Source organism: Chrysemys picta, chromosome 9, assembly GCF_011386835.1.
Source record: "Chrysemys picta bellii isolate R12L10 chromosome 9, ASM1138683v2, whole genome shotgun sequence".
Lineage (NCBI taxonomy): Eukaryota > Metazoa > Chordata > Testudines > Emydidae > Chrysemys > Chrysemys picta.
Genome location: NC_088799.1, coordinates 100,766,598 through 100,787,013, shown reverse-complemented (window position 1 = coordinate 100,787,013; position 20,416 = coordinate 100,766,598). Strand labels below are relative to the sequence as shown.

The following is a 20,416-nucleotide window of genomic DNA, read 5'->3' as shown; positions in this document are numbered from 1 at the left end:
TGGCATCTTTGAAGTGTTCACCTTCTCCTGGGGGATACAGTATTGCCAGACCTCGAGCCAAACTGGAAGGGAGGGTCTTTTCTATTTTGCTTGGTAACATTAACTGGCCTGAATCCCAATCAGCCACACCAAGAGCTTCTTGCAGGGACCCGGGCCACCGAACGAAAGCCCTCCTCTCAGACGTATAGCCCCATTGACTGACTGTCGCAACAGGGCAACCAAGGGGGTGTGCGTTGCCCCCACCAGGCACTGCCATTCAATCACATCTGGCTGGTAAGCATTCCTTACAGTGTTTTAAATAAGAGCTGAGAATCTCAGGTAACAGCCTGACTCCAGGAGCAGGGACTTTAAACAAAACACCCCCACCAAATATGGCAAGAGTCACAATAAAATCATGAGAGTTGGTGACACTGGGAATGGTACAAACTCTTTATCGCTTCATTTAACTTTAGTTCAACAACGTTAGAGACATACTAATGATGGAAGTGTTGGTCGGCCGTTGGATCAACAGGTATGTTTAATATATCTAGAGAGAGACCCATGATCTCCATTCTTAAGATACTCTGGGAACAACCACTGAACAACCCACTACATTTGCCTAATTAAAGCTTACATATGCTAGGAAACTTTATTTTATGTATCTAAAAAGTTATAAAATCCCCTTCCATTATGGGACTCCTCTGTGCCTGATATTCTGTAACATCGCCAGAAATAACCGTCCTCTTCAGGAGTTGAAGGTTGATTATTGGCATGGAATCATCCTTGTTACAATACACACATTTCTCTCTGGCATCCTGCTGTGCTTTGATTGTTTATTATTTGTACAATTAAAAAACCCTGAATATATTGGCAATAAAAAGGAAATCTGAAACTTTTCCCTGCAGGAAGTGAAATCAGGATAGTTTCGCGGGGTGCTAAGACTATGTTAATTTGGATACAGTTTAAAAGGAGTGAGGATTAAGAGACGCACAGATAACTTAGGTTAATGTAGAATTTGTCTTGTACAGCTTTGAAATGATAATACTTGCATAATTTGCTTAAAAGTTTTGCAAAGGATAAATGTGTCTGACGTGCTATTCAGAGGAGCTTTAAAGGAATATACCAGTATAAGCAGATTATTAAACTTTAAGAATCTGAACTTTTAATAGGCTTTAAAAATTAAATGCTGTGAAATCCTGACACTCTGTATAAAAACCTTAAATTAGAAAGTTATTCTATAAAACACAGCAACACTTCTCACAGGCTGGCAAGTGCGCAGTGAATGGGCCTTTTCTGCGAATGTTGTGCTTCCCGTCAGCGTCTAACACATTTTAATATACCTTAAAGGAGTGTTTTGTTACGCATTTCTTTTTTCTTAATACTTCCAGCATATTTTCTTCTACTGTGTAGCAACTGCAAGACACTCATGCCCAGGGAATCTGATTAGAAACTCATGCCCAGGGAATCTGATTAGAAAAATCAACTTCTTTCGAAGACTGCACATCTTTGCAACATGCATGTACTTCCTGATAGCGCTGCACCAGCTGATGTTACAAAAATAAGACAAAGAAAGAGGCCATCAGGATGACAACCCACTAATCAAATTCACATGATACCAAGTTAGGAAGGAGAACAAATTCTTTTCGGATCTGGACAGTACGATCTTGATAAATAAGAAAACTAGACTGAAGTCTATAAAATCAGATTCAATAAAGGGAAATACAAAGTGGGTCACAATGGAAAGAATAATCCAATATGCAAAGTGGGATGAGTCAGTCAATAGGCACACTAAATTTTTATAATCGACAGTGCTTGTCATCTACCCAGCAATTTATTAATCCTAAAAGCATTCCTGTGAGTAGATAAATGTTGGGTCAGATCCTCGACCGATGTAAATAAGCATAGCTCTGTGGAAGCAGAGAAAGAACTGTCATGCATTGCATCCCTTTCCTGTCAGTTCTTTCTCTGCTTCCACAGCTCCTTTGACTTCAGTAGTGGTCTGCCTTATAGCAGATGAGATTTTCACCCATTGTATTTATTATCTCATTTTACATATGGGGAAATTCAGGCAAATACCCAGTACGAGCTAGTATGCGAGCTGGGGTTAGAACTCAGGGATTCCTGGCTCCCCGTCCTGCAATCATCCCTCTGTGCCACTCCCAAGGATCTACGTTCAGGGTTGCCCAGAGGATTCAGGGGGTCTGGGGCAAAGCGGGGGAGCTGCGGCGCTTGTACTCACCCGGCTGCGGTCCGGGTCTTCGGCAGCATTTCGGCAGCAGGGGGGCCCTTCAGTCACTCCGCGTCTTCGGCAGCACTGAAGGACCCGCTGCCGAAATGCCGCCGAAGACCCAGAGCGACTGAAGGGCCCCCTGCCGCCGAAATGCTGCCGAAGACCCAGACCGCTGCCAGGCCAGGGCTTGCGGGGCCCCTGCGGGGCCTGGGGCAAATTGCACCACTTGCCCTCCCCCCTGGGCGGCCCTGATGTACTTGTGAAAAGCACAAAGGCGACGTCACATTGCACTAACAGGAACACCAGAGGGAAAAGCAAGACAAACAGTCCACCCTGCTAAGCCATAATTAAGCCAACATGGGAGTGTCATGTTCAGTCAAACTGGAGGAAGTTAAGAGGAGAGAAATGAAAAATGTGATAAATGATTTGGGAAATGAGAGCCATTGGGAAGGCTAAACGCACCGGGCATTTCTAGCCTGTGAAAAGGAGGGACATGACAGTGGTCTGCAAATACATAAAGCAATATTATAAATAGGACAGAGCCAGTACTAACCAAGAGGACAAGAAGTGAAGAGGTTTAAGGAGCCGAAGGGCCAGTTTAGGTTAGATTGTAGGATAAATGTTATCCTCAGGACCGAGGCACTTGACCAAGCTCACAAGGGAGGGTGTGGACTTGCTGTTCATTGCTGGACTAGATACTCCCACGTTCAAATGGGTTAAGAATAATCAATAAATCCTGCCACAATGCAGAGGGTTACACTGGACAAACGCCTAGAGGCCCCTTCTGCTAAGATACCCTATTAGAGACGTGGCTACTACAGCAGCCTCCAATCCTACAGAAATTATCTATAACCACAGACAAATGTGCTCACACATACCAAATACATGGATGTGATAAAGAAACTTATCACGTAACTGTGCTGCTATCACACCGCAGGAACTGAATCACCTGCCCACAGCTCCCCAGCACGCTGTGTAATAGCTCAGTCCCCTTGGTGGCTTTGAACGGCCACCTTTTTAAATACCACATTGATTAGAACAGCTTTGAGCAGCTTTAACTGACATGGAATTTAAAACGGGTCCAGACAGAGGCACCAGTGTTAGCAACAGGGGTCAGCACCGTGTCCATGGTAAAGATTTTGAGGTCCATGGTAATTTTTTCAAAAAATTGAATGACTGAATGACATAACCCCCCGACAATGGCCGTCACTAAGTATGGTAATTCTGTCAAGTGTCCGTCATGCAACATGGTGGTGCCGTAGTTAGCAAGGGTAGGACACTTGTAATGAATCGTCCCTAATGTGGATAAGGCTTAAGTAATCGGAAAACCTGAACCTAGACAATTTTCTCCATAGTATCAGGACTCTCTTAGCAATGTAGCAGTTATGAATGTGTCTCTGCTGGCTCCAGTCCAACTCTGGTACATGGAGCAGGTTAACTACAAGGAAGAAGGAAAGTCTATTCTTGTCCAGCCTGCTGTACACTTCACTCATGAGTATGTGAGCAGGCAAGCATTGCATCTGGGTTGCAGCATCAAAAAGCCAGGAAAACAGAGAGAAATATAAAAATGAGGTGACAGAATTTTTGCATTCTAAGTACATGGACACCCTAGGTCAGGACTTTCTTTTCTCAGCTCTCCCAGTAGTTAGCTGCATAGGATGGCTACCAGCTGATAAATGACTACTATCCGGAAGCTGACTCCAAGGTTCATGAAACACAGTATTTCTTGTAAAAAGCTGAAAGCCAGGTCTAGGGGAAATCACAGGCGAGCATCAGCCTAGCACATGGACAGGTGAAGTTATGCCGGAAGAATTAGAGCGTACAACTGATGTTTTTTAGGTTTCATCCCGCTTGGGGAAAATAAAGTCCAAGATTGTTTAAAGTGACTAGTGACTAGCCCAACTAGACACACCTTGAAGGGGCCTCATTTTCAGACAGGCTGAGCACTCGTGTTCTGAAAACAGGCCCCTTTAAGGGATCCCAATTTGGGTACTCCCAAAATTGAGGCAGCAAAAAAAAAAAAAAAAATCACTAGTCACCCTTGAACACCTCAGATACAGTAATTAACCAATGAGATCATTCTTATTTCAATTTAAAACTCATTCTGTAAATGGGAATGAGGAGAGAAGAGTCATTTATTTTTATCAGTTTGACTTTATTCAGATTAGTTTCTATTTCTAATTCCAGTAAGGGAAACACCTTTGTGTACTGCTCACACTCCCAACCCACGGAGAAGTCAGACAGTCATTCCAGGACATGTTAGGGTTGTATATGCTTAAAACATGAGGCGGGAAGAAGGTAAATAAATCTAAGACACAACGTTGTTGACCTATTTTCTGATCGTCTATGTGAGTTCCATGAAACCTTGGTCCTTTCTGAGGTTTTCTGCATCTCAGTACTGCCTCTCCAGCAGGACAGATGCAAAGCAGCCCCTATGCAAGCCGCCATCCACACCAATTCATGACTAGTTAGCAAGTGCTTTGCTACACAGAGCAGTTGGTCTGTCCTCCAGAGGACACCACTAACATCTCTGCAAGGGGATCCGATTTTTCGCACTCGTCTGCCATCGCTGTCACATAGCTCAGAGTGAAAAATTTAAACTTGGGCTCTGAAGAGGGTTGTTGTTAATATTTCAGATAAGCTGGCAGAGGAGGTGATGTGTGTTTGACAAGATAGAGTGGGAGGGAGAAGACAACAGATAGCAGCGTGTTCACTTGAGGAAGAACAGTGCTGGAGATAGCTTTCCTCATGGCACTGCAAAGTTGTTCATTTCATTATTAATTCAGTGGCCAGGCAAGTGGGAAGAGAAATTTCTGGTTTTCTGCTAAACTCTGTTCACGTTATTGTTATCTCCATCCTCCCAACTCCCCTCCCCACCCTGTCTGTCTTTTTCAGCCACCCGTCATGTCCTACACCAAAACTGTAAGCTCTCTGGGGCACAGATGGGCTTTTTTGTTTTTTGTCTATATAACACCTAACACAATGGAGCCCTGATCCTTGATTGGGGTTCCTAGGTACTGCCATAATAGAATTTTCATAAAGGTTCCAAAGTTAAGCATTCAAGTAAATGTCAGAATTAAGGTTGCCTTTTCACCCTTAATTTGGCCCCTTTGTCCTTACCCATATGATACAGCTGTACCCAACATCACATCACAAATCTGTGGCAGAGCCTGGAATAGTCAGGACTAGAACCCAGCTCTTCTCTTGGTGGGCTGTCGCCTTACCCACAAAATGCATCCCTTTTCTTCTTGCAACCCTCATTCATTGTCCATCCTGTGCCCTGACTAAGGCAGGTGTCTTGTAGAACAAATACTATGTGAGCCTGTACTTGAAGACGGCATCATGATGCATACGCACAAGGAGGCCAAATTAGGATTGCATAGGCAACCTTCGTTCAGGTATTTCCTAATTTCTAAGTGAGTGACTCTGCAACTTGGGTGACCTTTTAACATTGGGTTTTGTTTTTTTTTAAATGTACATGTCTGGGTATTTTAAGCTGAAAAAGAAATTCCATCGTACGGAGCCATATTGATCCTGCCCACATGGGTCATCATCTGAGTCTGAAACCAGGACCCACACTGACAGCACAGTCCTCCACCACTGGCTTCACTGGGACTCTGTGTGGTCTGAGTTAGGACAGTAGAACCAAGATCGTAGAATTTCAATCTTGATCTGCAAAGACCTCATTGTACTTAAACATTTCACATTCTCCAGGCTTCAGTGTTTAATAGCATGATTTCATGTGCTTTTTAATTAAGAAGCAGAGAAATATTTTTTTCAAATCCTCTTTGAATTGTTCTTTTCATTAGGCATGGAGACAAAAGTTTTTCCAAAAGAAGGTACAGAGAGAGGGCACGTTTTTCCTGAGGCAAAGTAACTTCATATTATTAAATGCATAATCGGCTATGCTTGAGTAATCTTTTAAAAAATAGTTTGATGTCATTTTCTGGTCCCTTCAGTGTTTCGGGTCAGTACTGCAAGTACAAGTTAATTATTTCCTTAGGTTACCAACCAAGAAGAAGCCATACTTTACACTCTACATTATTTTTGCCACATCTGGATATTATTTCTATTATTTTCCTTATGTAAACGACTTTAATAGTAAAGGACGTTTTGCAAAGTAGGGTTATTAGAAGAGCAGTCTGGTGATAGTACGTGTAATTATAATAAGCATTACTATGCTGAGTTCATACATTCTTGAACATTTCTCGGGACCAATGTTTTGCAAAAGAAAAAAAGAAGAAGTTTTTCCATTAACGCAGCGTTTTCCTTTGTAATATTAACCCTGCATTTATCATTCACCATCAGTCTCACAGATAATTGTCACAACACCCAGGGAAGCAATGAATATACTTAATATATTACATATGAAAGCAGGAGAAAACAGAATGGGGAAGAACCACCGTGGTTGATACTCTGCTGACATCCCAGAGTGACACCAAGGATGAATTTGGCCCAGCGCTTAAGACCGAATTCCACACACACTGAAGTGCATCTGAGGACAGAATTAAGTGTTTTTCAGATATTACCATGTCCACAGGGAACCTACTTAGTATTTGTCTATTTCCTAATGTTAATGGTTCATTCTAGAATGAAGGTCAGATGTTCAAGTTGAAAGAAAGTCAGCACAAACCCAGAAGATGTATTACCAACAAAGACTGTCAATGGCTAGCCAACTACAAAAGCAGTTTCTCCTCCCTCGGTGTTCACACCTCAACTGCTAGAAGAGGCCTCATCCTCTCTGATTGAACTAACCTCGTTATCTCTAGACTGATTCTTGCCTGGACATTTATACCTGCCCTTGGAAATTTCCACCACATGCGTCTGACGAAGTGGGTATTCACCCACGAAAGCTTATGCTCCAATAGGTCTGTTAATCAGGTGCCACAGGACTCTTTGTCGCTTTTTACAGATCCAGACTAACACGGCTACCCCTCTGATACTTGATACCAAAACTCAGTAGCTCAGATAACCATCTGCGTGAAACCACACCAAAGGTAAAAGGGTAACTACAACCTCATTGATACCTAAATTGTCACGGAATTAAGCCCTTTCCAAAGGGAGTGTTCCTCATCTTTGTTCCTGACTGGTCAACACCCACCCATCCTGTTCTCCACAGGGTCACAGCAGCATGTGTTACACACAGAGTGGCTTCCACAGCTCAATAAAGCATGAAGAGTAACTTCTGCTCCTCCCCAGAGGTAGTTTTGGGCCCCTCTCTGCTCCATCGCTCTGCTACACATCACGCAGCAGACTCAGCTTCTGGTCTGATCGTTTTTAAGTTTTGTATAAATAAGGAAGATTGTCAGTGAAGCTATTTGTGAAACCTCAGACATTGATGAATTCAGTAGGCCCCAGCCCGACAAACACTGACATGCACATTTAACAGCTTATGAGGAGCACTGAGAAGAAAAAAAACAATTGTTCACCTCTCCACAATTTCTTGTCCATTCCAGCAAAGGGTGTCATTCTGAACAGCAGAGCCGTGGCTGCAGATGTACTCCGGCAAGCTGCTATAAAAACTGCTGTGAGATTTTAGTTTCATAATGAGCTCCCTGAAAAGAAAGCAAAAAGGTATACGTTAAAGAGGAACAGATTATCGTCAGTTCAGCATGTTTTACTAGCAGGCCTCACACGGCTGCTTATAGCAACCAATGTGTACAGAAGTCGTGCATAATTTCCTACCTGCAAGGGGCACCATGACAAGTTAAGGGTGAAGCATCAGCCTTGTTTATGGAGACTTCTGCCACTCTGCATCACACCCTCTATGTCATTTAGTCAGGTCATGTCAGCTACTCTCAAATGGCAGATCCAAGCATTCCTTAGTCAGGCAAAATTCCCCCTGGTTTCAAAGGCTGCAAGAAGCAGAGGGCTCGACGGCCCTGATCCTGCAAACAGTTAGGTGAGAGTCTTCCCCGTGTCTGGACACACTGAGGATTATGTCAGAGACCTCCAGAGCTAGAAGCATGAGCTGCGACAGTCTGAGCTGAAGAGCTACGGCTCGGTAGCTGGGACCTGTAACACACACTCACCAGTAGGTTACATTTACACACGTGCTTCACTTTACACACGAGTAGCCTCACAAGTCAATGGGACTACTCACCCGGGTAAAGTTAAGCGCTTGCGTCGGCAAGGTGACGGCCCGAATTTGTAACTAACTACTGTAGTAAAACGTGGCCAAGTTGATAACACAGGCAGTTACCGTCCATGCACAATGCATGCTACGTAATATGTAACAAAGAGCCAAATTCAGTACTGGACACAACGTTTCCCAAAGCGGGGTGTATTCAGTTCTGGGGCTTTATATGAGTCCAGTCGTGCTCTCGCCCTATAGATTGCAAAGGCAGATTTAAGAATCCAAATGAACTGCTTTACGGGAGAACATCAAGATTAAAGGCCCAAAAGTCCATCAAGACAGACGACTCCAGACTCAGGGCAGCTGGCCAGCCTCGCTCTGCTGCTGCACACAGGGTAGAAAGACATACAACTACATGCTTTTGCAAAAGCCTGTTGGCCTCTGCACATGTATGACTGTGAGAGATTTGCAGATACAGGTCCGAGTCCCATCCACTTCCTGCAATCGGAGAGGCCAGCAGCGTATACATTTTTCTCTAGGAGGGAAGAAGGAGACCAGCTGTTGCCAGAGATGCAGAAGGTGGGGTGGACGTGAACTGGGCAGAGCCCCTGTTCATGCCCCTGTACCTAGCACAGAGGACCCTCAGGTCACTTGATCCAGGCAGCTAGCCTACAACAGAGCAATGTGGAGCAGAAGCCCCAGCACCATCACGCCTCGAGAAGGGGCCTGAACCCCAGAAGACTCTGGCTGCTGCTGGACATGCAGCCAGGGGAGACCAAACAGGATGTTCAGCTGCTCTCAGCTTTATGGGGACAAAATAGGGACACCAAGCAGCTGTCGTGCAAAACTCTTCTGTGCTGAGCTACGAAGGGCACCAGAATATTACTTAAAAAGAAGAACAGGAGTACTTGTGGCACCTTAGAGACTAACAAATTTATTAGAGAATATTACTTGGACTCAAGGCCTCTTGGCTCCCAGAGCAGCACACCTTCCCCTAGGCTCTGGGGTACTTTGTGACTGTCTCTGTCACCTCCCTCCTCCCCCCTCTCCCGCTTGCTCCCCAGGGCATCATCCACAAAGTGCACCTTTGACTCTGGACTGAAGGCTGGGACCGAGGGGTCGTCACAGGGTGGCAGGAGAACAGGGCCGAGCAGTGAGTGTGTTTAACTCGGGGGGTGGGGGGTGGGGTGAAAGAAAACAAATGGAAAATAACTAAAACAAATCAAGGCAAAATGCATGAAATACAACCAGGGCGTAGCCTATAAAGCAATGGGGTTTGGGGTTGCAGGAGCGCTCTTTTAAAGGGCCGGGTGAGGGGGTGGAGATCTAAGCTCCATAAGGAAGGGGGGATGCTGAGATTTGCTCGATCCCTTACATCAATACTGTTGAACCACAAGGCGTGTGCATCAGACCAGATGGTGCCCTTCCTCCGACCCTTCTCCTCCCCCTTGTATTTTGGCTGGCTCCTGATCTGTAAGCATGTCGTCGACCTGGGAGCAGGGATTATCTTCTTGTGCGTGTCTGTACGGCACCAAGTGCCTCTGAACCTGCCTGGAGCCTGCGGGCACTCGTGCAACATCAATCGTCCCTGGACTGGTACCGTCTGCCTTTTGGCACGTACCACTCCTTATTTGAAAAGCAGTGAATCCACTTCAGACTGAAGTAAGCTGTTACAGAGATTAGCTGTGAGCTACAAACCACCCAGCTGGGGGCAGACAAAACAAAGAGAAAAATGTCTGGATGCCATCAAAGAGAGCCTTAATTTTTTATTTCTTTATTTTTAATAAGGCATACAGCTTTTCACTCCTAATCAGATTCACACAGCCTGTGCACATAGCCTCTATAGCTAACAGAGATAGAGCGGAAGATGATTCCTTTTCTTCCCCTACAGTATTGATGAGGAGTAACGTAATGCAGCTTTTCTGGCTATTGAAAGATGTCAGTGCTATTTATCTCCTCATCTCCACCAATGAACAAGCTTTAGTTAAAGAGAAAAGCCTTGCTAATGTCATTAAAAACACAGCCGGAGCATCTTTCCCTGCAAAAATACATGGGATGATTTATGTCTTCACTTTCGGCAGGCACGAGAGTATTTTGTGTTCGCCATTTGTTCTTGATGCATTTCTTGGGGGGCTTTATTTTCTTCATGGGGCCATCCGGGAGCCCAAAATAAGTCAAGGTTCTTCTCATGGCGTTTCTGTGCTGAATTGCTGCCCCTTGAGAAGGACAGCCCCCACCTTACATTGCACCTACATAGCTCCCTATGGCACGACTGATGCGGAGCACTCACCCTCCGAATACAAGACCCATTTAAGGTGCCTGAAGGTGGGAACCCAAAAAATTGAGGGACATAAATCACTAGTTACTTCGGAAACCTTCGCCCAAGGTCCATGGCAAGGTGCAGGGCACTACAGTGCATCTAACCCCCATGCCAACCCTGCTTCCCCATTGATTCTACTCGACTTTCCCCAGTTTTCATTTCGTTCCTTTCTCCTCCCCACCCCCCAATTTTTCTAACTCTGGTCAGGTGGTTTAGTCTCTGTTACTTCCCTAGACCTAGACTTACCGTTCTGGAGACAGAGACGGACCAAAGACTTGCACCACTTCCAGCGGGATGCATTTTCTTACCTACTTGGGTTTCCCTCATTCTTTTCTCCTTTTCCATCTCCCCCTTTTTTTTTACTTGTTTCCCACACTATTCAGTTTCACAGAACCATAGAAATGTAAGCCTGGAAGGGACCTCAAAATTTCATCTAGGCCAGCCTCTTGTGCGGAGACAGGACCAAGTAAACCTAGACCATCCTTGACACCCTTGGAAGCCTATTCCAGAACCAAAATACCCTTATAGCCAGAAAGCTTTCCCCTGATATCTATTCTATATCTCCCTTCCTGCAGATTAAGCAAGGGACACTGGAACAGAGGGGCCATGTGACTCCATCACATTTTACCTGCCTTAAGGGTGAGCAACAAGGGATGGGGTGGAGAAGAGTGAGAGGGGGGTGGGGCTCAAGGGGAAGGAGTGGAATAGGGGGCGGGGACATAGTTTAGGCATCAGTGGCCCCCCCCCCCCACTTCTAGGGAGCTTCCAGCGCTCCTGGATTAAACCCATAATTCTCATACTACCTTCAGTGGATATGGAGAACAATTGATCACCACCCTCTTTATAACAGCCGTTAGCATGTTTGACGACACTTCTCACATTTCTTCTCGGTTTTCTTTTCTCAAAACTAAACATGCCTCACAGGTCAGGTTTGCTAAAACTTTTATCAGATTTGTTGCTCTTCTTTGGCACATAATAGTCATATGTCCTGGGGGAGGGAATACTTTGTTCTATGCTGGCTGTTATGCAGAAGGTCTAACGAGATCATCTGGTGGTTCTTTCTGGCCTTAAATTATATGACTCTCACTAATTTGTTCACATGTTTCATAAATCATGGCACCCAGAACTGGACACAATACTCCAGCCAAGGCGTCCCCAGTACTGAGCAGGGTGGGACAATGACCTTCCATGTCTTATATATGATGCTCGTTTTAATACACCCCAGAATGATATTAGCCTTCTTCACCATTGCCTCACATTGTTGTCTCATATTCAATTTGAAATCCGCTATAATCCCCAATTCTTTTCTGTAACTGCTCAGCCAGTTACTCCACATTTTGTAGTTGTTCGTTTGATTTTTCCTTCCTAAGTGATGTACATTGCACTAGTCTTTATTGAATTTCATCTTGTTGATTTCAGACCAATTCTCCAATTTGTCAAGGTTGTTTTGAATTCTAATCCTGTCCTCCAAAGTGTTTACAATCCCTCCCAGTTTGGTGTAATCTGGAAATGTTATAAGCATACTCTCCACTCCATTATCCAAGTCATTAATTAAAATATTGAATAGTACTGGACCCAAGAGAGATCCCTGCAGGACCCCACTACTTACATCCTTCCGGATTGACAGCGAACCATTGATAATTATTCTTTGAGTACGGTTTTCAACCAGTTGTGCACTGACCTTATAATAATTTCATCTAGACTTCATTTCCCTAGGTTGCTTGTGAGACTGTCTCATGGGACTGTGTCAAAAGCCTTACTAAAATCAAGATATATCACATCTACTGCTTCCCCCCACCCACTAGGCCAGTAACCCTGTCAAAGAAGGAATTAGGTTGGTCTGACATGATTTGTTCTTGACAGATCCATGTTGGCTATTCCTTATCACCTGATTATCCTCTAGGTGCTTACAGACAGATTGTTTGATCATTTGTTCCAGAATCTTTCATCCCTCCTTCCTTTTCGTTTCCCCTCTTGTGTAACCAGGACGATTTCTCATCTTGTAGCCATCAATTTCCTACGAGGTCCTGTCCTGAAAGCAGCTCCCATCATGTTATTGTAGACCGAGGGAGCGTTAGGTATCAGATCCAGCAGGAAGAGCACTGGAAGGAATAATGTTTTCTGTCGGCTGAAGCTGCAGGTGATCCTCTCCTCACAGCTGGAGGATGGGAAACATCAGTGGCAAAGTGGAGGAGAGAAACACTTCCAATGTCAGTATGTACAGGCTCTCTTAAAGCCCTAAGTACGTTGCAGTGGGTTTCACCAAATCCCATACTCTTCAAATGACAATAATGCATCACTTCCAGAGCCTCTGCAGTCTGACGACACGGGAAGATAATGGAGGAACAGAGATGCTTATAACACACTTACAAGCAGCCTCCTCTCACGCCACCCTAGTGCGGCCCGACTGAAAGCACAATGAGAATTTGGCCCCGTAAATATTTACAGGTGACTTTGTCCATGTCATCTTTGAGCGTTTCCACGTTTACAAAAAAAATCAAATGTTCTCATTTCATTTCTGCAGCTGTTAAATAACTAAGCGTGCACGCACGTGCCTAGTCTGCTTTAAAAAATCAATGAGAGGGAAAAGAGTTTTTCCCCTTCATACCAATATGATCCCACTAAATTACGGCTTCTATTTACTGAGTTAAACCTAGCTGGAACAAGTGCCGGGTGCCATGCCATGAACACAGACGTCTGCTCTGATTTTCAAATGCTTAGAAACGGCTGTGAACATTCCTTGATGTTTTAAAGGTGTTGGGTAAAAAAAAAAAATCCCTCCGTACTACAAGGTTGGAAACCTTGTGTGCCATGCTTCAGGCTAAGGTTAACACCTGCCTTGGCAACCTTTAAAAACAGCGTTTCATACAGCCCCCTGGAATATCAAAGATGGGAATCAGGAGACAGTTTTATGCTTAAAAGAAAAACACATTGACATTTATACAATTGCCGTGAAAACATGTAACCCTCACCCACATGGGTATATTTCAGAGTTTTACATCAGAGTAGTTTCCTGACTCATAAACACAGCAGCCATGTATACTCAGAGTCAAAACAGTCTCACCTTCTCCGACTGGACAGGGTTTCCTCGTGTTCTGTGTGAGCCACCTTCCGTACTTTCTTGTCAATGAAAAGGTCTTCGGGGTCATGAGCTGATCTATACTGTCTCTGTTGAGAATGGCCACAGAATTTGCTAATCTGAAAAAGCAACACAAAAGCATGATGAGCTAATATGCAACATGCAACACGTTAGAAACAAAAGGCTAAGAGATGTACTTTCCACCACACGAATACTTTTTTAAAAATAGCATAATAAAGATACAGGGTAAAATTTTCAAAAGCGCCTTAGTGACTTGGGAGACAGAGTCACATTTACGAAGTGACTTGGGAGTCAATAAGGAGTTAGGTGCCTAAATACCTTTAAAAATCTGGGCCTATGTCACACTTGTGAAAATCAGATGTAGGCTCCCAAGTCACTTACGTCTTTTTGAAAATGTTACCCATTGCATTACCCCAGAGGAATTTGTGGGGGCAACTTGTAAAGCAAAAGAACTTGGAGCAGAATAACTCGAGTATGTCAACCAATTTCTTCCACTGTGGAGATTGGACTCAGTCTATTCCTGGTTCTCACATAGTAACAAAGGCTTTTTCTGAATGGGCTTGAAGGGAAAAGTCGAAGGATTGTGCGTTTTGTGCCTCTACAGAAGTTCCTGGTCAGAAATATAAAGTTCTGTTTTCCAAGAGCAAGGTGGTTTTACTGACCTTTCTGGGCCAGACCCTCAGCTGGTGTAACTCAGTGTTAAAGCCAACAGAGGTGTATGCGGAGGATCTGGCCCTTTGAGGCTAGATTTTTTTAAACTAGTTCATCTGGACAGCGCTCCAATCTTGCAAATATGTTTTGCTCCAAGATTGAAACAAGCTCATAAAAGAGAATTGTAAAGATCACAGAGTGCTCTTGTAAGGGTACCAGCCTCGTGGGATCGAAGGCAATGCAGAGAGAGCAATCACCTGTCAAAACCCTGAGCTGTAAGCTTTTCCTGGCAGAATTCCAAACTGACAGGTTAAATATTCTCTGTGTTATCAGCCGTGGTGCTTCAGAAGTTCCTCAGCACTTTCTTTTTGAAAGTCAGAGCAAAATAAGATACAGATATCAGGGCAGAGTTAAAGAAGAACTAAATATTTCTGGTTGTCAACCCCTTTAAAAAGATCATTTTGTTTTCCTGTCACAATCGGTAGCCACTACCCATGAGACCGTATGCCTCCTTTGATCGCTTCACCTGTGTGTGGAAGGACTGTGCTTCCCTGAAAGTTCACTTATGCCCTCAAAGCAGAGTTTGAGTGGGATCGGAGAGGAAAAGGGTGGATTTCTCTCTTCGGGATGCTCTGGAGAGCCCTGGCCAGACGAGGGCATGCATGAGCCAACGGGCTTGTTACCAGAGCTGAGGGCACACCGCAGAGTTTCCCCACAAACATTCACTCCGATTGAAGAAATGGATTCATTGTGGCTGGGCTCGCTTGTTACTCACATGAACACCCCTGGAAAGCACACCTACAGCTTGCGCTCTTAGGCGTTTACACCAGAACTGCTCTATTTTATATGGGATCAGCGCAGCAGAGGGGGAAGGGCCCCCGGCATCCACCCTGGCTCACGCAATGGACATTACAGTATTGTCAATCTGAAGCATTCAACAATCACAAGTCAGGCTCCAAATAAAACATGAGACTGGCTTAAAAATCCTGAGATTTAAAAAAAAACAAAAACATTTCAGGTTCTGTTTACTAGTCTTCTGGTTTGAGAGCCTTTAGGATTCATGCTTTTAAGCAATCCCCTACAGCCATTAGGGACAGAAACTTTCATTTATTTACAAATAAAAAATAAGCAGAAATTGGCATATAATCACTAGACTCCAGGAGGTGGGACTTTCAGTACAGCACCAAATAGTGCAAGACTCATGACAAACCAATGAGTTATCTGACTCATTTAGTCACTGTGTTGCTAATAATCTGCCTGCAGATTTTGCAACTAGTACAGATTACATGCTAACTTTGCGGGGATGTGACAATGGAAAGTTTCAACTTAAAACTATTCTACAGCCAATCTTAGGAACCACAGAGCCACAAGGCCTAATTTTAGCCTATTGCTGCCTATGGGACAGAATTATGGTATGGAAAATGTGGCCAGAAATAACCAGGGCCGCCCAGAGGATTCAGGGGGCCTGGGGCAAAGCAATTTCGGGGGCCCCTTCCATAAAAAAAGTTGCAATACTATAGAATACTATATTCTCATGGGGGCCCCTGCAGGGCCTGGGGCATATTGCCCCACTTGCCCCCCCCCCTCCCTGGGCGGCCCTGGAAATAACTAGAGATGAAAACCACAGAACAGCATCTGCTGCTCTCTGACTGCTTGGGTTCCAGGCGGTCATAAGCTTGACTTGTTTGACAATGCAGACCTGTCCACCAACGCAAGAAGACACCAGCTAAAGACAATGCATCTGGAGAGATAATGGGTTTCATGTGTGACAGACTGACTGCAGCAGTTTGGACTGGGTTGAATACTTGAAAAAATTATTTCGTAAAAGATCGAGAGAGAAAAGCAAATGACATAGACTAGAAGAGTTTATGACAGGTGAAAAGAACTGGTACATGTGCTGGTTCTTTGAATCTGTCAGCCTCTGGTGATAGAAATTTCTGTAGCATGATCAGCAGTAAAACTCTATAGTACCACTGCAGACTAAAAGGTGGGGCATCTCCACTTCTCTGATGCAACTGCATATACATCAACTCCCCAGTGTCTGAAGTGGCCACTGAGTGAGGGTTTTCCTCACATCAGCATACAACCTGAAGCCCTGATTCTGCAACCCAATTCCCCTGCACCTCTGCAGAGGACCAAAGTCCATGGAACAGGAGTCTGAGATCAGAGCTCAGTTTGTATTTCATATGCTGACCAAGAAAACCAGTTGGTACCGTAAATACATTAAACAATGCGGCTGCAGCCAAAGAATACCGCACAAACTCTTGTGTTAACATCACAAATTAGCTCATCAGACATTGATTTGTTAACCGGGCAAGTAGCAAGAAAAGAAAGTGAGGTGCCTCACGTGCTCTCAAGTAGAGCTAGGGAGGGCATGATTTTCCCATCCCATGAAAGGTTGAGATTTTGATTTTTTCCCCCCCATTCGGACCCAGGATGAAAAGTTGAAATCTCAAACATTTACATGAACTGATCGTTCGGAAACAAAATTCCGGTCAGGTCGATTAAAACGTCTTTTCAACGTTTTGCTTCCATTTGGATTTTTTACCTTTTTTTAGTATAAATTAATTAAATTTCACAATGAAAAGTCATTTAAAATTGAAAAATGAAACTTTGGTTTGAAAACGTCAATACAGGATGTTTGGACAATTAGAAACTTTTTCCCCCGCCCCCAAACATTTTTCTAATCAGGAGATGACTCGAAACTGAGCCTTTCTCCGGAACTGTTTTGGTTTCCACAAATCGACCTCGCTCCCCAGGTCTCCCCTCAAGAAAGCTCGATAAGCACAGAACCAGCTGCCCTGCAGTTGTATGCATTCTGCAGTGTAGATCCTCCCGTCAGAGCGTGAACTGCTGTAAAACAGCACCTACGGAGATCTGTTCCCCTTATCCCTCGGTGGGAGAATGACAGGACAGTAATAGATTGCTTTCCTATTCCAACTTCATTTAGCCCTGACCCTGTGTTCTCCTTGTTTACATCAGCGGACTTGCCTCTCAATCAGAACGTGTTACTTATTGTGCAAGAGTTCCCCAGGTTCATTCATGGAGACAACATGCTGACTCCATTGATTTTGTGACACCCCCCAACCCCCGTTCTCCAGGCCTTCCCTATCCAGCTGCTCCTGAGAGGGTGACAGTGGGTGAATGTCACTCAAGTTCAGATTGTGTTAGCACTTAAACTATTAGCAAATCCTATTTCCAAGGGCAGCTGGACGCCTGCAGTTAGGCTCTTAAATCTATAGTCTTAGGACTGCCTAATTTATCTTCACACTGCAGTGAACTAAGCTAGCCCGCTAAACTACCAGTTAGCAACAAGCTCGAGGCTAAAAGCACACCCACTGCCTGGTGCTACCGCCATCTGATGAGTAAGGTGGAGAAGAGATTAATTCCATTCTATTACATCCTACATTTCCTTTGGTAAATAAATTAGTAACGTCACCTCTTTCATTATCAAGAGCAGCACAGTTTGTTTGCCCAGGCTGCAATACAATAACGAGAAAGAGATAAACCGCCCAGGAACGTCATGAGCCTGGATTCTTAATTGTTGGTTTAAGCCGTACTGGGATGACATGCTGTCGCGGGTGCCTTTTCTGCAGCTGTTTCTCCCATTTCTGACATCGTTCTTTCCACAGCTGCTGTTGCTCTCGGAGCATTGCTTCTTTGGTCCTTAACTTTTTCCTATTTTCACTCCATCGCTCTTCGAGCTGCTTCCTTTCCAGCCTTGCCACGTCCCACGTGCTCAAAAATAATGTGTCAGCCCCCCAGGAAATCATGAGACTGGCTTAAAAATCATGTGTTGTTGTTTTTTTAAGTAATGCATTTGGGGTCTTTTTATTTGCCTTCTGGATTTGGAGCCTTTTGGGTTCACATTTTCAAGTTTTTCTCTACAAGCATGAAGGCTAAAAACAATTTAAAAAAAGCTGAGATTCTCACATAATCACATGACTCCAGGAGATGGGGCTTTATGAAAGCAATCAATATTAGAAGACTTACAGTAAAATAGCGAGTTAGCCATTCTGGCAGCACGCTCTCTCTTCTCTTTTACACACTGTGTATATTTCCCTGCGGAGCCACATGCAGAACAAACATTTCAAAACAGTTATTTTGCTCAACAGCAGCGGGCAGAAAAGCGAAAGAAGAGGACAACACGGATATACTGTCATCCCCGTGCCCGTGTAATTCAATGTAGTACATAATTTAACAAAATATGGAAGATCCACCACTATCCCTACACCGACAGTAAGGGATTTAAAGCAAAGAAGAGGAGCAGGTAAAGGTCAGGTATTTTAAGCAGTCATTTGTGAGGACTTAACTTTGATTTTTCACTGACACTGTGCAATTCCCTCTCCTTTTGCAGCTCTGGTCTTTAAGTCCGTGAACACTATTGATCCTGACATGAATAAGGCTGGATCAAGGACTTGATAAAAACACGCTGAAGCATAATGAAGGGGGGTGGTGCCAACGGCCTCATCCAGGAGAGCATTTCAAAAGAAAGAAGGGGCCAGGCCCCTGCAGGTCTCTTAGGCTTTATCTACACTGGGGTTGTCCTGCATGAGCAAAGCTACCTTCATATAACTGCATTGCGGCAAACCTCTAGTGTACATGTGCTGCACTGGGGTGAAACCTATTATGGGGCAGCTCGTGCATAGGAGAAAGTTAGAAAGTGAGGTAAACTACACCAGTGCAGTGGGTTTGCATTAGAGGTTTGCACAGCGGCAGATACACCAGAGTGCGGGGGGTCGAGGGGAATCAAATCCTAAACACCAGGGTAGACAAAGCCTGAATACAGCTGCATCCCTCAAGTTAACGCTTCTTCTTAGGGCTTGTCTACCCAGAGACATTGAGCATAGCAAGCCAGGATGTGAATCTACAGCTCACTAGCTTGCCACGTGCTAACCAGCCGGGTGGACCCTGCTACCACACACTAAAAGTTCCCTAGAGCACTTTGGACCTTGCCATACTGCTGTCTGGCACTTTCAGCATATAGAAGCGGGACCCACAAGGCCAGTAAGAGTGTAGCAGGCTAGTGCACTATAGATTCACTCCCCAGTTTGCCGTGCACTAAGTTGGGGAAGAGCCAACATGGCTTTTGTAAAGGGAAATCATGCCTCACCAATCTATTAGAGGGTGTCAATAAGCATGCGGACAAGGGTGATCCAGTTGATATAGTGCACTTGGACTTTCAGATAAGGTTCCATACCAAAGGCTCTTGGGCAAATTGGGATGAGAGGGAAGGTTCTTTCATGGATCAGTTACTGGTTAAGAGACAAAAAAGAAACGGGTAGGAATCCATGGTCAGTTTTCACAATGGAAAGAAGTAAATAGCGGGGTCCCTCCAGGATCTGTAGTGGGACCGGTACCGTTCAACATACTCATAAATGATCTGGAAAAGGGGGTAAACAGTCAGGTGGCAGAGTTTGCAGACAATAAAAATGACTCAAGATAGTTAAGTCTAAAGCTGACTGCAAAGATTTACAAACGAGACTCACTAAACTGCGTAACTGGGCAACAAAATGGCAGATAAAATTGAGTGTTGATAAATATCAAGTAAGACACACTGGGGAAAAATATCCCAACTCTATATACAAAATGATGAGGTCTAAATGAGCTGATACCACTCAAGAAAGAGATCCTGGAGTCACTGTGGATAGTTCTCTGAAAACATCCACGCAATGTGCAGTGGCAGTCAAAAAAGGTATCATAATATTAGGAACCATTAGGAAATGGATAGAAAATATCATAATGCCGCTATATAAATCCATGGTATGCCCACATCTTGAATACTGCGTGCAGTTCTGGTCACCTCATCTCAAAAAAATGTATTAGAATTGGAAAACATACAGGGAAGGTCACCAAAAATAACACATAACACAAGACCCAGGGGCCACTCAATGAAATTAACAGGCAGCAGGTTTAAAATAAACATATTGAAGTACTTCTTCATACAACGCACAGTCAACCTGTGCAACTCATTGCCAGGGGATGCTGTGAAGGCCAAAAGCATGAGTGAGTTCAAAAAAGAATTAGATAAGTGCATGGAGGATAGGGCCATCAATGGCT

General features: G+C 44.3%; 1 protein-coding gene across 4 annotated transcripts in view; it reads right to left on the bottom strand.

The window, feature by feature from the left end:
* The window catches only part of GPC3 (glypican 3), a 267,941-nt gene that overhangs the window by 84,863 nt on the left and 162,662 nt on the right, over positions 1 to 20,416 (bottom strand). For all 4 annotated transcript variants that reach the window (XR_010590450.1, XM_008179013.4, XM_042851179.2 and 1 more), the window contains exons 4-5: positions 13,670 to 13,803; positions 7,639 to 7,764 (exon numbers count right to left, since the gene is read on the bottom strand). Coding sequence is in view for 3 of the 4 variants with exons in the window: in XM_008179013.4 (XP_008177235.2) it covers positions 7,639 to 7,764; positions 13,670 to 13,803 (260 nt within the window). In the remaining variant the exon portion in view is untranslated. The remainder of the gene's footprint in view (positions 1 to 7,638; positions 7,765 to 13,669; positions 13,804 to 20,416) is intronic.